This window comes from Curcuma longa, chromosome 3 (genome assembly GCF_044706935.1).
Source record: "Curcuma longa cultivar G26 ecotype Majalengka, Jawa Barat chromosome 3, ITB_CL_G26_1.1, whole genome shotgun sequence".
Taxonomy (NCBI): domain Eukaryota; kingdom Viridiplantae; phylum Streptophyta; class Magnoliopsida; order Zingiberales; family Zingiberaceae; genus Curcuma; species Curcuma longa.
This window is the reverse complement of record NC_133863.1, coordinates 14,292,397-14,309,436: the sequence shown is the minus strand read 5'-3', so window position 1 is coordinate 14,309,436 and position 17,040 is coordinate 14,292,397. Positions and strand designations below refer to the sequence as shown.

The 17,040-nt window shown below is 39.5% G+C and overlaps 1 protein-coding gene and 1 pseudogene across 1 annotated transcript; one reads left to right on the top strand and one right to left on the bottom strand.

Moving 5' to 3' along the window:
• The first annotated feature begins 199 nt into the window (after positions 1–199).
• LOC141823198 (adenylyltransferase and sulfurtransferase MOCS3-2-like) lies at positions 200–12,878 on the top strand. The gene is given in 12 exon segments (XM_074710461.1): positions 200–565; positions 1,621–1,713; positions 1,978–2,033; positions 4,081–4,145; positions 4,286–4,360; positions 4,456–4,534; positions 8,025–8,063; positions 8,175–8,283; positions 9,697–9,815; positions 11,223–11,342; positions 12,390–12,725; positions 12,728–12,878. Coding segments are annotated over 12 exon segments (1,413 nt in total). The 5' UTR covers positions 200–288; the 3' UTR covers positions 12,773–12,878.
• Positions 12,879–13,810: 932 nt separating this feature from the next.
• LOC141823197 (uncharacterized) lies at positions 13,811–17,039 on the bottom strand (annotated as a pseudogene).
• Position 17,040: the final 1 nt, after the last annotated feature.

The window sequence follows — 17,040 nt, the reverse complement described above, 5'->3', positions numbered from 1 at the left end:
GGCGGTAAATATCGTATCGTCCGATATACACACAGACAGAAAGCCTCTGTTGATTTTTTAAATTAACTTGAACCAATAGGAATTGGCCACCTGTTTCTTTGTCACGTGCGGGGTGTCTGCCAGGCTGTTGATCTTGAGTATTAAAGTGGGGTCATTTCGACAAAATAAATAAATTATGGGGGGTGAAACCAAATTTTCTCATGAGATTTCGAGATTCAAATTGCTGAAACCCTAGACTCGAGCGTAGAGGCTGCCGCGAAAGCAAGTGTTCCTAGTGGCTGGCTGGACATGGAGCGGAAGAGCAATAGTAGCGGATCATCCGGCACTGATCTCCTCCGTGAGATCGAGGGGCTCCGCGCCGAGAAAGAGGAACTCGAGAACCGAATCCGTCTTCTCGAGGCGGAGCTCGAACGCCAGGACGTCACGCTGGAGAGCCAGAACGCGTACTGCGGTTTGAACCCCTTTTTGTGCCCTCAAATCAACGGCAATTCGCTCAGCGCCCTTAGCCCTGAGATGATCCAAAGATATAGCCGCCATCTCTTGCTTCCTGATTTTGGCGTGGAAGGTCGGTTAGACATTTGGTTTAATTATCTGGATAGAATGTTATCCTGAAAAGGCAGATTCCTAGGAGATATATTTTGTTTAGTATCGCTAGGACCATCATTAACCATTTTATTTGGTGAGTAGTGTGATATTTTTCTCTGCTCAAAAGAAGCTTGTTTTATTTCCCAAACCGTCGAATATGAGTTGCTTAATGCTATAAAAATCGTGGGTGTGTAGCATGTTACGATTCTTAATGGTTTAGAGGGGCTAGGAAAAAAGGATTCTCGACCATTTTTTGCTGAACCTTTCCTCCCATTAGAGTTCTGGTTAAATGATCTGTCTGTGGAACCAGAGGAACTGATTCTCGATTTTTCCTCTTGTTTTTCAATCAGTTGAGAACTTGAGATCATAAAATTTCATTGTTTTCCCCATGTGTTGTAATTTTGCAAAGCAGGATCTGCACTGGACTTCGATTCAGCTGTAAACCTGATCATACGATTCACATTGATAATTTTTGGTAGTTTGCATAAATTCATACATGTCCAGTGATTGTGACCTCAAAATCTAAAATTCTTGTAGTCTATTTATACCATGTTTGATTGAAAAGTAATCAAAGTATCCAACCTTTTTTATTTGCTATTGTGTGTTTTATCTTACTCTGTATAACTGCTTTACATTATGTTCAGATGTTGGTTCATATAGAATCACATTTAATATTGGTGACTATCAATTAATGTGCCCCAAATCCCTAGCCTGTATTAGGATCGAGGAGATTACAAATTGATGTTTTTGTTTTTTAGTATTCATCTTGATATTTTATAGTAAAAAAGAAATAGGTAATAGCCTTTTTGTTAAATAATTGACATAGCTGGTAGCTTGTTGGCATCTAATGAGGAACATTGACCTTTTCCACCAATTGGTAATTTTGTTTTATGGTATTCACCTTGATAATTCTATAGTGGATAACATGCTTGAAAACAAATAGTTAGTGACCTTTTTCTTGAATATTTAAAATAGCTAGTAGCTTATTTTGGAGTTTGGTGGGGAACATTGACCTTTTCCAGTGATACTATGCAGGGCAAATGAAACTATCAAGGTCTTCAATCTTGGTGGTTGGCGCTGGAGGGTTGGGATCACCTGTGGCTATGTACCTTGCTGCATGTGGTGTTGGTATGTAGGTTTTTGAAATTTTCTGCACAACATGCATGCAGCTGTTGCATTGATCTAATGCTGGATTTTCTCCTCGTTGGTTTTTACGGGTTAAGCCAATGTTTATATATCAGAAAAAAGATTGATTTGCAGCCTGCAACCTTTTATTTTTTTCATATATCTCCACTAAATTTGCATCCACTTCCATTTTGATTTCCTTTAAAGGCATCTTTTTAATTTCTATGGCTTGTGTCTTGTGTTTAGACTTGATCTTTCTTTCTGTAGGTTGCTTAGGAATTGTGGATGGCGACATTGTGGAGTTAAACAATCTACATCGACAAGTATGCATATCCTCTTTGCATTTCCCCTTTAATTTCTCTATGTGAAAATGTATATCTTTTACCATAAACTATTCTACTTAAGCATCAACATAGTGCTAGTATAGGACAAATAATGATTTGAAATGCTGACCCGTGCCACTTGAAACGGGCGGTATTTTGCCGTTCCAGAACAGGATCCACACTAGTACCCTACTGACATCATGACTGCTAGAGTGTTGCGACCCTGCAGTGGCCCTTTGTAGGGGTGCGGATGGTGCTGTCACCCCATGGCCCTCGCAGGGGCGCGGAAGGTGCCACGACCCCGTGGCATCCCTCCGCTGGACCCTACACTTGTTGTTATTGTCATGATTTATTTTTTAAGATTATTATTTTTTATTTTTTAAATATGTATTTTTTTAATAAATAAACTATTATTTATTATATAGCTATTTATTATATATAATAGTTATAAAATATTAAGAATTATTTTAAATTTTTAAATAATTTTAAAAATTAATAAAATATTTTATAAAAATAATTTAAAATTTTTAATATATATATTTAAAATTGAATGTGAATTTAAAATATTCTAAAAGTTTTCCAAAATTTAATTCTTAAACATTTCAAAATAAATTTTAAAAAATTAAAAATTTACAAATACATTCAAAATATAATTTAAGACCTTCAAATAATTTTATCATTATCTTTGAGCCTTTCAAATAATTTTAGATTTAATTTTGAATTTTGAGAATTATTTATTTTGTAAAATAATTTTTATAAAAATTTAATAGGCATTATCGTATGAGAAAATATTGAAATATGAACTCAACACCTCAAAATATAACATCAATAGTGAAAATATTTAATAATCAAATATTAATAAAGTTAATATACACATATTTAAAAATTAAAAAAGTACCGAAACTATATCAACACGGCACGATATAATACCAAAATCATATTGTTTTGATTAGAGCTGTCAAACGGATCAACTCATGACGGGGTGAGCCAATCCACTAAAAATCCATCATATGGTGAGGTGAAACGGGTCGACCCACCAACTTGGTGGGTTGGGAAATCTCCAACCCAAGGCGGGTTGCAAGTTAGGCAGGCCAACCCACGAGTCTATCAAAAAATAAAAAATATTAAAAATATTAAAAATTTTTAGTTTGGATTACAGTTTAAATTGGTCAAATTGAAATTTTTAAGCTTGAATTGTGATTTGGACGGATCAAGCCAACTAATCCATTGAGTTTTCTACTTTAATTTTAAAATTTGAAATAAATAAATAAATTTTCTCAATCCGCGGGCCAACCCACGCGGGTCGCGGGCCTAAGCTGCTCAATCCATTTGAACCCAATTTACAATGGGTTGATAAAATTTTAACCTAACCTGCCTAAATTGCTTAGCGGAGCGGGTCAATCTGACAGGTCCAACCCAAATTGACGGTTATAGTTCTGATCCGAGACTGAAATTTCGGCATGGGTCGAAATTTTAAACCATGGGACAAATGATGAACATGTTAGGAAATTCCTCATCTTGTTAATAATTATTTATTTGTAAAAATTTTAATGATAAAGTTTTACAATTTTTATACTCTACTACTTCATCTATGACTAGATTCTTGTTTTCATTATTAGAGTTACTGTATCATTCTGATCTAAGATTGAAATTTTGGCACAAGTCGAAATTTTAAACCTTGGGACAAATGATGAACATGTTAGGAAATTCCTCATCTTATTAATAATTATTTATTTGTAAGAAATTTAATGATAAAGTTTTACATTTTTTTTATACTCTGCTACTTCACCTATGACTAGATTCTTGTTTTCATTATTAGAGTTACCGTATCATTCTTGTCTGAAACTGAAATTCCAGCACAAGTTGAAATTTTAAACCATGGGACAAATGATGAACATTTTAGGAAATTTCATCTTATTAATAATTATTTATTTACAAGAAATTTAATGATAAAGTTTTACATTTTTTATACTCTGCTACTTCACCTATGACTAGATTCTTATTTTCATTATTGGAGTTTGTATTCTTCCTGATACTCTGATTTCAGATTATTCACAAAGAAGCATATGTGGGTGAATCAAAAGTGAAATCAGCAGCTTCTGCTTGTCGCGCGTATGTAGATGTCCTTTTCTGGATCTGTTCAGTATGAGAATAATTTTTTTTTGTGTATGTGATAAACACAATGAATAGTTTCCAATTTCTTTGTATAGAATTATATTTGAGGACTATCTGATTGAGTTATATGATTCCAGGATTAATTCCTCTGTGAAGGTGGTTGAACATCAAGATGCTTTGAAGACAGTGAATGCATTGGAAATAGTGAGAAAGTATCCTTAACAAAGTCTATATTTTTCAAACTTGACCTCTCCATTTAATAGTGGCTAAAGTATCTTGCTTTCCAAGGCTACGGTTATTGCCAAAGATATGATGTTGTTGTTGATGCAACAGATAACCTTCCAAGTCGTTACATGATCAGTGATTGCTGTGTTTTATTGGATAAGGTAATTGGTTAATCTAATTCCTAAGCAACCTTCAAAGTTTTGCTGTTAGTTCTATCAGACTCAGATTTCATCATTTGCCAGCAGTTCTTGGTGATTACGGAATTGATGTTATCTAGAAATTGATGGATAAAACTCTTCTAGTCTAAGTTCTAAATAAAGATACTACAACACCTTGGTTTGTGGCTATAGTGTTCAGCCAAATATGATGGATTCTTATTGGTGTTTATTCAATTTACCAAATTGTTCTCTTCGACACTTGTTGTTCATGCTGTAGGGATTTAGCCTTTGTTATCTTCTGATTGGAGATCAATATGACGATTGAAAAATTAAAGTTTCAAATCAAACATTTTCAGAAATGTCAATATTTGAGTGTCTAAATTCACAATTTGCTATGAAGACCATAGGGAGGCCTACCTATTAATATTTATTCATCCTCTTGGGTACTGTTACTATTGTCCTGTGAGGTGATGCACAACATCATATATACCTTTATAGTGTTATTGACATATAACAGTCATCAAGGTTCATGCCATACTATACCTATGGTATGCAGCTTTATGATGCAATATCAATTCTTTTGTGGAGGTTGATAGTTTGAAAATTAAGCTTGATTTCTGTTCTTTCTCAAGTTGTAGCTCATGTTTGTATTACCTGTAAAGTAGAGCTTCCATGAACATCTAATTTCATAGAATAATCTTAATACGATTGAGGTCTTGGCCCAAGGTATTAACTTATGCATATCTACACCGCATTTGGGGTGATATATCCTTGTTCATACTTAGGTTCTTCCATGAAGCCTTGTCATTGTCAGTATATGGTAATGCTTGCATTCTAAATTGCAATATTCTTGTAGGTATTAGTTGTCTACCCACACATTGCACAAATGCATATAGATATAATATGCATTATTGATTTAATATGTAATTATAAAATCTTAAATTGAATAATTCGAAAAAATTAACTAATATTTCATTAAACAACTATAAAGTCTTATTTTTATTGTTTATATATATAATTTATAAATGAGCTATTTCAATATAAATAATCTTAATAAAAAAATTTATGTAATTCCCAAACATCTCAACTGAAATGAATTAATCAGCAAACTTACATTATTCCATAAGTTAACATCTAAGGTGTCATCTGTCTCAAGTTCTATACTTGGATGTTGCATACATGCACAAATTAATATTAATTTAGTTGAATTAATAGTATATTAAAATAATAAAGAAGTGACTATGCAATCTTGAAAATTGGAATATATTTTTTTCTTAAAATAATACCAAATACTTATATTCCATTATTGGTTCAAAAGATATATAACAAATATGTTGTAGAATACAGATTGGTTATTTTCAACTTTAATAATTTTTGTGCAGGGAATATAACTGTTGCTGTAATTTAGGTTATGTAAATATGTCATAATGTAAAAAATAATTGGCATCAACTTTTTTAATGAAGGATAAAATCTTTTTGATAGAATTATTAAGTCTCATAATAACTTACTTATTGCATTTTAAAAAACAGAAAAATTAATAAACAATGAAAAAGTAGAACATGCCAATTTTGCACGACAATATCACATTCTCACCAAGGACCAAAACCTCAATACAAAATGAGATTTCAAACTTTGTTATGCAGTGCATTATCATGGGTATTCAAATTACTTATATATTGTCAATATTTTTATGAATTTTTCATTGTTGTTACGAGAGGGAGGAACTTGCCTGTCATCACACTCTACACTCATGGAGGAAAGAACCTCAACTGTTGAGGATGGGAAGCATTATGTTTTGTGTACCTTGAAGTGTGGATATAGAGAAAGAAATCAATGGTAGAAAAAAATTTTGCATCGGAAAAGGAAAGGATTAGCATTGGATAACCAATCGTGAGAAGGAAAGATCAGTGAGAAAGGATCAGCAATGAGGAAGAGAAATTCACTAGGCTATGAACTTGCGGCCTCACCTGGCCACTATGAGCTTGCGATTAGGCCTTACAATCGTGATGTTGTCGTAAGTTCTCGACAAAGCCTAGCTGCCGTGAGGCTGCTATGAGTTTATGGCTAAGCCGACCTCCGCGAGGTAGCCTCGAGCTTGAGGTGGCCTTGTGGAGACTTCTCAGCTTGGCCTGGCATCTGTGAGGCCACAGTTGACTGCTTGGCCAGGCCACCTCGAACCAATGACCTTGTCAGTCACCTCATGCTGGCATGTCATCGGGGGCACACGGAGAAGAAGTTGGGGTCGACAGAATTGTAAAGAGGAAGGAAAGTCCGTTCTGCTTGATTTTTGGGCGAACGAGAAATGAGAGAATCTTGGGTTTTATTAAGTAAACAAGGGAATCTTGACTCTCATGCAATACATCCTTTCCTTTTTCCTTTCTCAGGAGTAAACAAGGCATTAGTGTCTCAAGAGGTTATTGTGTGCTGGTGGATGGGTGGAAGATAAATTTTGCTTGTGCACCGATACAAAGTGATATTCTAAACTCTGATACGTAATAAATATTTGCATTGAATTTATATGTATTGATTAGGGCATAACAAAATTTAAGAATTAATACCATTAGAATCACCTTGTAGCTAACGTGGGTTATGAGCTAGAATAAGGCATCTTCTTCATTATAACCATGGCATAATCATATTTATAATCACCTAAAAGAGAGGGCTACCTTATGTTGCTTCTTTTTGGCAGTGGAACTTGTGTGGTCACTGCCAAGTCCCATGTTCCCATGGGCTGGAGCACCTTGGAGAGCTATGAAACATTGTAGGTGACAACTACAATGAGGCCCCTACAGCCACAAAATGGTTGAAGAGGTTTTGATGGGAATATACAAATGACACATTAAAGTGGCTTGTGAACTTGCAAGCAAAGGCAAGGCTTCCACGCATCTTGGGGTCGCAAGAAGATTGAAGGTTGAGGGAGAAGGAACAAAGAAAGTAAATAGGCAATTGAACATATTAAAAAAATTTTCATGGCAATTGTTAAATGGGATTGTTCAGAATGAGAAGCTGCAAGCTTGAGCAGAGAAATCCGATCAATGATCAAGTGAACTTTTAGAGATGAAGTAGGAACTAATTAATGGGAAATAATGTTTCCATTTAATGTAATTAGTTGCATAGTTTCATATGGTCAATTTTCAAAATCTATTACAAACCATCATGAATGAGGACTATTCAATTGAAACGTTTATTCAAGGCAGTTAATTGCATAATTTTCAATGGATGATTCCCCAAACAGATGACAATGTACCATTTGAAGCTTGCATTTGTTTTTGATATTTGAATTTATAAAATTAATAATGCAACTGTCAAAATATGATATGGGAATTAGAAAACAGATGGCAATTTCTGGTCAGTTATTCAAAATGAAAGAAATAACTAACTGGTAAATATTAGGGAAGACAGGTGTTTAACACGGCTTCTAAATTTATATATATATGACAGTGAATTTGTTATGACATCCATTCTTGATTGGTTACTTGCTCTTCCTTACAGCCTCTAATATCGGGTGCAGCATTGGGCTTGGAAGGCCAGGTAGTCTTATACTAAAAACTGCTTCCTTTTGATGACATTGCTGTATTGTATAGAACCCAAAAGATTTGAGTTCCAAACTGTTTATTACTAAGAGGGTACACTTTTATGTAGCTCACAGTTTATCATCATAATGGAGGTCCTTGTTACCGGTGCCTTTTTCCCACCCCACCACCTGCCGCGGCGTGTCAAAGATGTTCTGATAGTGGTGTTCTTGGGGTAGGTGAGTTGCAAATCATATAATCAGTTTTTGACAATGGTGTTCTTGGGATGGGCGAGTTGCAAATCATATAATCATTTTTTCTTCTCTCACAAGTTTCCATCCATGCTTATTTTCATAAAGTAAGATCTTCTTAGTTTGAGTAGGTCCTGTTGTATCATCAGCAATCAAAATCATGGTTTGAAATCTTGTACTGTGCTAGGTGAAAATGGTCAAAACGTATTGTTCTAATAAATCATTGAAACTCGATACTACTCGACACCAAAGTTCAAAATCTCAAGTTGTGTCGTAATTTTGATCTTTGACTGGAAAGATACTATTCCAGTATTGTGTTGACGCTCCGACGTATGGTGTCAGTGACAGTTTGAAGATTGAAGAAGGAAGGAGATGAAGCAAAGGGCGGTGACATTGTTTCCGTTGAGTAGTATTGAGTTTCAGTAATTTAGTGAAAAGATATGTTTCGATCGTTTCTCCTGGTATGGTATAGAATTTAAAACAATGTTGGGCACAGACAATGTCTTTTTTCTTTTTCAACTCTAATCGATTACCAGCACCATGCATCCAAATATTGATACAATACCGAAATAGTATCATTCCAGTTAAAGACCGAAACTTCGATACAACTAGAGATTTTGAACCTTGATCAAAATAACATCCTTTCTTTATTCTCTATGTGCTAGAGGGAAGGAGGTTGGAAAAAAAGGATAGGGGTGTAAACGAACCGAGCTTAGCTTTGTTCAAGTTTGTTTTACAAAAATCTTATCAAGCTCGAGTTGAGCTTGAGCTTTTTATCAAGCTCAATTAATAGCATTGTTGTCCTTATAAATTAGGTTAAATGTTTATCTAATACATGGAATTTATATTTTTTATTTTAACTTATTATAAATAATTTAAGATTATAAATTTTTTATAAATTACTATATTTTAAAAATTAGGAAATAAAATTTACATTTAAATTTTATGCAAGTTAATAAATAAGTTTATTCATAAATTGTTCATGAACTTTGTTCATGAACGTTAACGAACCAAGCTTCTTCGAATGTGTGGTTCATTAACTTTGTTCATAAACGAGCTTTGAATCGAACACCAGTTGTGTGAATGATTGCAATGTGGCACTGAATGTACAGTGGTACAGCTATTTCTTTCTACCATGTAGTTGATAAAATTCTCTGATTGTGTTTTTTCTTGTGCAATTGCTATGCTTATGAAACCATGTAGATTTCTTTTTTCTTTGTAATTATCAACAAAAGACTACCATTAGTTGGTGAAATTCTCTTCTATTTGCCTTTGTAATTAATATGCCTCTGAGGTGGCTTAGACTTTTTGTTATCTTTTTCTCTATAAGTATGAATAATCTATCTATTGTTCTGAACCTTTGTGGTGGTCTTGTGCAACATGTCTATATTGACTAATTAGTTCCGGGAGTGATTGGTTGTCTCCAAGCTCTAGAGGCTATAAAGGTTGCCTCCAATGTTGGTGAAGCTCTCTCTGGAAGAATGCTTCTTTTTGATGCATTATCTTCTCGATTTCGCACTGTATGTTACTTGACTCTAGCAAAAGTTCCACTTAGCTTGTCTCTCCTTTTTTTTTCAAATCATTTTTCTTTGCATACTATTTGTAATGTTATGATAGACATTTAACTGGCCATGCATATCAACAACTTGAGCGTTATGAATAATCTTATTTACTTGTTCCTTTTGACTGAATTTTCTTTTTGGATTTGGATTATTTAGTATACTGTCAACCTTTTCCTTGGTGCTTGGTGCTTCACTTCTAAGATGTAAAGATATTTGCAATTTGGCAGTTTGATCTTGCATTTTGCATATGGAAAATGCCCGCTGTGCAGGTCATGAAGCTCTGAATCTTCTTTGTAGCTATCACTATATTGCATTAGTGGACATTTTTTCAAACATGTTTTCATCATCTACCCAAAAACCAAAGGTCAAGATGGGATTAATCAATTCCTTCAGGCCTTCACTATCTTGATTCTTGTTAGGAGGATGGACAATGAATTTCTTCTTATGAGTTAGAAGTAAAGCAAATTGACTGCAGTTTAATGTGGAAGTATGGTTTAAAATATCATCCTGTGCTTGAAAGATTGTACATTATAAATATGTTCAATTACAGAGGCAAGTCAAATTTCTGGCTGCTATCCTGCGCTTGAAATATTGTACATTATAATAATGTTCAATGACTGACTATCCATCTACTTGGTCATTACTAATTATGAAAGTAATACCTGGTTCATACATTTGCCTGCTTCCTAGGTGTTTAGCTTGATCCAAAGAAATTCCACCTGTTCCATCAGTACACGTTGGTTGAAAGCATCCTTGAAGGATATATTTGGTGCTCGTGTTGATTCCAAACTGGAGGAAGTATGACTCTTGAAGTAATGACCATATATCAGACTCTTGATGTAATGACCATATATCAATTCATGGAAGGATGGACATAGTAATTTGAGGAACTGAGTGACACTTCTAACCTGCTGCTTTAGGCGATTGATAAAGTTCACTTAATGGCAAACGAACTATTCAATGAGAGATAATGACATTTTTTTCCTTCTATACGCTTTCTGTTTTAACTTTATCTTCAGACTGGTTTGCCTCAACCATATGGATTCCTTGTTTATTTTATTTCCTATTTTTCCATCAGATTTTACTCTAACAATGGCATGTTGCTATAATGCACCCATTAACCTTGCACTTAGTGTGCAGGTTTCGAGTGACATGGCTTGTTACCAAGAACTATCATCTGTACTTTATGAATGAGAATATTAAGCTACTTGATATTTACAGCATCTAATTTAAATAAAAGTTGGAGGTCACTAAGGACATTTACAAATTATCTTTTATCCTATTGTCATAGTCTTCTCTAGTGTATGACATCAGTAACCTTCATAGAATTATTTGATATTTACAAAGGTGCACAACTTTTTCTAGGTCAAGATTAGAGGAAGATCTCCACTTTGTCCTGTTTGTGGTGAAAATGCTGTGTTTGCTCCAGAATTTTTTGAAAGTTTTGATTATGAGAACTTCACTCAATCCCCTATGTCTGACAAGGTAAGCTTGCTACTTTCATAGTAATGTATGATGTTATGTATTGTTAATATAACTTTCATCAAGTTGTAGGATTTAAGTATCTCAGTTAATTGAGTTACTTTTAAGTTTTCAACTTGTATCGGTTTACTTCTCCATCTGATGTAGTTTGGTTACTTTATTTTATCAATTCTTGTAGATTGTTGACTTAATGATTCTTAGTATCTAAAGATATATAAGCAACTATCATTTGCAAATGATATGAACGCTGTTAAATTGTTTAAAATATTTAAAATGGAAGTATTTCCCTCCATTTCATGTGGGAAAGGCCAAATTTTATTCTTTTAAATTTTTAGATGAAAGAAGGTTACTAGGGAAAACAGGAATGGTTCTAAATTGCTGAATGAGAATTAATACAATGGTGAATTTTGTTGATGAGTTCAGAAAAAGTTTTGAATTCTCTAAAACACATTACGATATGACAGCTTGATTGGGAAGGCTCAATATTTCTAGTATAATTGTTTATCCTGCATGGAATTTAGATGTTTCAAAGAATCTGACTTAACTTTCAAAGCCACATTTATTTATAGATTCCTGATTTGTATTATATCTTACTCATCAGTTATTGTATGCTTCTACCATATGGATGCTTAATTGGCTTTCCACATGTATTATCCCCAGTTGAATCAAGTTGCTACATTGATGAAACTCAGAAACTTACCATTTGAAGGTTATAATTAAAATATCTGATTAAAATAAAGGCTCTGATTCTACCCTTCTCCAGCTGTAAGTCTCAAAACTAGACCTTATCCATGCAAGGTGTCTAGTTATTAAATTTCTAAAGTCAACATCTTATCCGGTAAAGCTAACCTAGCATAGGGATACACATCGCAATGCCAACTAGATATGTTGACTAAATTTACAATGGGACGAACTACTGATCATGGGCCACGTCTGATATTCAGCATCTAGGATATCATATATCTATGGTTTAGAATACAGTAATTGACCTATTTTATACTTAGCCTGTTATCATGATTAGTTTGAAGTCTCAACTTCGATTGGATGCAGGCAAGCAACACACTGAGCCTGATTCCTGAGACTTCACGGATCAGCAGTAAAGAGTATAATGAAATTGTTAACAATGGCGAGCAGCACGTATTGGTGGACGTAAGGCCAGCACATCACTTCAAAATTACAGCTATTCCCAAGTCAATTAACATTCCCCTTTCCACTCTGGAAGATAAGCTTTCTACAATCGATTCAATTCTGAAGGAAGCAGGGCAAGATTCCAGCAAATGTGCTGGCTTGTATTTAGTTTGTAGGAGAGGCAACGATTCCCAGAGGGCTGTTCACTTCCTCAGCAAAAATGGTTTTCCTCTTGCCAAGGACATTGTTGGGGGGGCTCTCAGTCTTGGGCACAAGATGTTGATCGAACATTTCCAACTTATTAAGGAACAATTGTTTCTTGAGATCAGACTCTATAAATTATTATTGGTTGTGAGTGGTCAGACTCGAGTGACATCGGAATGGATCATTTCATCATGGTCGTCTCAAGTTGTACCCACCATTGTATGTCTTAAAATCTGTTGTGACTGTTGCGTCATAGTTGCTTTAGGGACTTCACTGATGCATGGGTGGCAGCTAATGGTGCAGATGATTCATGGGCTTAGTTACTCTCAGATGTAGCAGGAACAAAATAGGTATGTTTATTCTTGAGTTTGATTCATAGAATGGAGTAGATGGTACATTTTCATTGCTATGTTAGATTTTGTAGGAACATAATAAATAATTGTGCACTTATAAATGTTATACATTTAGTAGGATTTAAGATATCACAAATGGATGAGTGATTTTGTCAAACTTACCTTTGAATAGAGAGATGTGTTGCTTGAGGTTTCGAGTTCGAATCTTCATAGCAACATGTATTTATTGATTAAGGTACTGTGTGATTCAAGTCTTAGTAATATGTATTTATTGGCTGAGGTGCTATTGAGGCAGTATGTTTTTATCAACCTAATGGTATCGTGCCTTCAAAAAATCTTTTAGGAGATTTCTATATGGGACCGTTTTAATGGTGGGGCCGATCATTATAAAAAGTTTATCCTCTATAATTTTTTCCTGCATCGTGATCAATTACAGTTTCTTGATTTATCTCCTCATAGCTGGTCGTGAAGCCGATCGTATAGGACCGCTAAGGTGGCGGATTCTATCTTTTACAGAAGAATTTTAATACGTTATGAATTCTTAAATTTTTTATAATTTGAAGCCCTTATGATCAGTTATTTCTAGTATAATTAGTGAATCTTTGTTATGGAAATATTGTTATCTTGTATTGCATGAAAATGCTATGTTAATAATTTTTAAAAAGATGCTTTTTAATAATATAAATAATTAAGGATTTATTTTTTACTTTTTGTCATATATATTTGTCAACAATAAAGGTTAAGTCACTAAATTCACTAGGGAACGAAATTATTGGGAAATTGCATTAGCAAAAGCAGAAAATAAAACGAAAATCCATACAAAATATGGGCTTTCACCCGGATCGTTGTAGTTACAGAGATTGATGGATGATGCAAAATAAAAAACCATGCAATTGAAGAATCGGCAGAAAAATCCTTGCTTTAGATCGGCGCCTTGATCACCTCCAGTATCTGCACGACCTCCGCCATGGACGGCCGGCTCGACGGAATCTGCGAGGTGCAGACCATGCCGAGCTTCAGCACCGGCAGCACCTCCTCCTCCGGGAACTCCCCCATGCTGGCGTCCACAACGCGCACTCCGCCACGTTGCACTGCTCCAGCAGCGCCCTCACATGGTCGATCAGTATCACCACGTCCTCCTCCCCGTACTCCACCGGCCTCCTCCCCGTCACCACCTCCAGCATCAGCACCCCCATCCCGTACACGTCGCACTTCTCGTTCACCCTCAGGCTCTGGCACGCCAGCTCCGGCGCCATGTACCCCATCGAGCTCTGGAACCGCCCGCTCGCCACGTGCTTGTGCAGCTTCTGCAGCAGCCTCGCCAGCCCGAAGTCCGACACCTTCGGCTCGCAGTTCCCGTCCAGGAGGATGTTCGTCGGCTTCAGGTCGTAGTGGATTATGGGCGGCCGGAAGGCCTGGTGCAGGTGCGCGACGCCCTTCGCCGCGCCGAGCACGACCTTGAAGCGCTCCGGCCATGACAGGGGCGGCACCGATGCGTCCCTCTCGTGCAACCTCGAGTGCAAGCTTCCGCCGGGGGCGTAGTCGGAGAGCACTAGCTGCAGATGCGGAGTCCAGTAGTATCCCCTCGGCGGCAGCACGTTCGGATGCGTTACCTTGCCGAGAACCCGCACCTCGCGGTCGAAGTCCTCGTGGTACTGGACTATGTTGGCCGTCACCAGCCTCTTGACCACCATAATGCTTCCGTCGCCGGCGGCCGGAGCTCTGTAGGACGTGCCGAACACGCCCTTGCCGAGCTCCGTTGACTGGCCAGCAACGCCTCGGCGCCGCCGTTGAATTCGTCTAATTTCAGAGCGCATCCGGCGCCGAACGCCACCATCCGCCCCACGGCCGGTCCGCCTGACCCACTCGAGCTCGAGCACGTACTCCGGGCTTTCTCCTGGATCCCCATTCTCCGCCTCGCCGACACATTGAGGAGCGTGACCACCAGAACGCCGAGCACGATGATGAGCGCGGCGGAGATAGCGATGATGGACGACGCGCTGAGGAAACGCCGGCGCCGGACCGGCGTCGTCGATGCCGGGTAGGATAAATTGGGCATATTGTCGCCGAAGCCGGGGAGGTAGGCGTGGGGGTCTAGCACCAGGGGCTTGGGGACGTTCATCTTGCAGGGCTCCGTGACGAGAGGGGTGCACAGTCCGAGGTTGCCCTGCAGCGCGCTCCGGTCCAGGCTCTGGAACACGCCGCCGAAGGGGGAGCCGGCCGATGAGCCGGTTGTGGGAGATGTTCACGGCGAGGAGGCTGTCCAGGCCGCCCAGCTGCGGCGGAACCTCGCCGCTCAGGTTGTTAAACTCCAGATTTAGGATTTCGAGATTCTTCAGACGAGAAATGGAGGGCGGAATCGAACCATTCAGATTGTTGTGCGATAAGCTCCTGAAAGCCATCGACAATGTCAGAATCGATCTTCAAGTATTGAAAAAAAAGGGATTCACAGTACTCACAGGAGATACAAGGAGGAACAATTTCCGATCTCCTCAGGAATTGGGCCGCTGAGAGAATTCCCATCCAATTGCAGGACGTAGAGACTGTCGGACTCGCACAGATCGCCGGGAATCGACCCATACAACGCGTTTCGACGAAGATCCAGCACCGACAAGTTCCGGAACGAGCCCAGCTCCGGCGGTAGCTGCGAGCGGAATCCGTTCCAAGAGAGATTCAAGAACCTCAATCCGAAAAACAAGGCCATCTCCGGTGGAATCGTCCCGGTGAGGTGATTGTCCGACAGATCGAGAAATTGCAGGGTCTCTGATATCCACGAAGATCCCGCCGGCACTGCCCCGGTGAAAGCATTCGACGACAAGTCGAGAACTTGCAGGCTGAGATTGAAAAGCCCTAGCGGGATGCTCCCGTTCAACCTGTTTTCCTTGAGATGTAGCTCCGTAAGCTTCGTGCACCCCGCAATCTCGTCCGGTATCGACCCGGCGAAGTGATTGCTCGCGAGGCCGAGATAGTCGAGCTCCTTTAGGTTTCCGAGGGACGTCGGGAGGGTTCCGGCGAGCTTGTTGTTGGATAAGTGCAGTTGCCGGATGGCCGTCAGGTTGCCAAGCCATTCGGGAAGGTCGCCCACCAACTGGTTGTTGGAAAGCCTGAGAGAAGTTAACGAAGTGAGGTAGCGCATGGAGCTCGGCAGGGAGCCTTCGAATGAGTTGTGGCTCAGGTCCAAGGCAGTGAGATGCAGGCAGAGGCCAAGGCCGGCGGGGATGGCCCCCGAGAAGCGGTTATAGTTCAGCCGGAGGATCTTGAGGCGGTGCAGATTGGTGACGCCTTCGGGGACTGCGCCGGTCAAGGCGTTGCGGGAGAGGTCGAGCACGCGGAGCCTGGAGAGAGACCAGAGGCCGGAGGCGAAATCCGGCGAGCCGGAGAATCTGTTGGAGGAGAGGTTGAGGTGGAGGAGGAGGGAGCAGCGGGACAATGCGGCGACGGGGAGGGGACCATCGAGGCGGTTGCCGGCGACGGAGAGGAAGCGGAGCGAGCGACATGTGGCGGCCGAGAAGAGAGCCTCCGGGAGCGGACCGGAGAGCGCGTTGGAGGAGAGGTCGAGGGAGAGGAGCGAGGGGAGGAGCGCGAGGTCCTGCGGGACGCGGCCGGAGAAGGCATTGCGACTGAGGTCGAGGAAGCGAAGCGCGGGGAGGAGGGAGAGCCCGGGCGGAATGGGGCCGGAGAGGTTGTTGTCGGAGAGGGAGAGCGCGGCGAGCGCCGGGAGGCGGTCGAGGCCGCGAGGGAGAGGGCCGGAGAGGGAGAGCCCCTCGAGCGCGAGGCGGGCGACGCGCCCGGTCCAGGCGTCGCACCGGACGTGCGCCCAGTTGCAGGGGGAGGCGTCGGCCTCGTTCCACGACGCCAGCGCGGCCGTCGGGTCCTGCAGCGCCGCCTTGAACACGACGAGGCCGAGGACCTCCTCGCTCACGGGCACCGGAAGCTCCAGCGCGCCGGCGAAAACCGGCAGGAAGCAGAAGAAGAAGGAAAAAAGGAGCAGAGCGCTCCGCGATCTCGCCGCCATC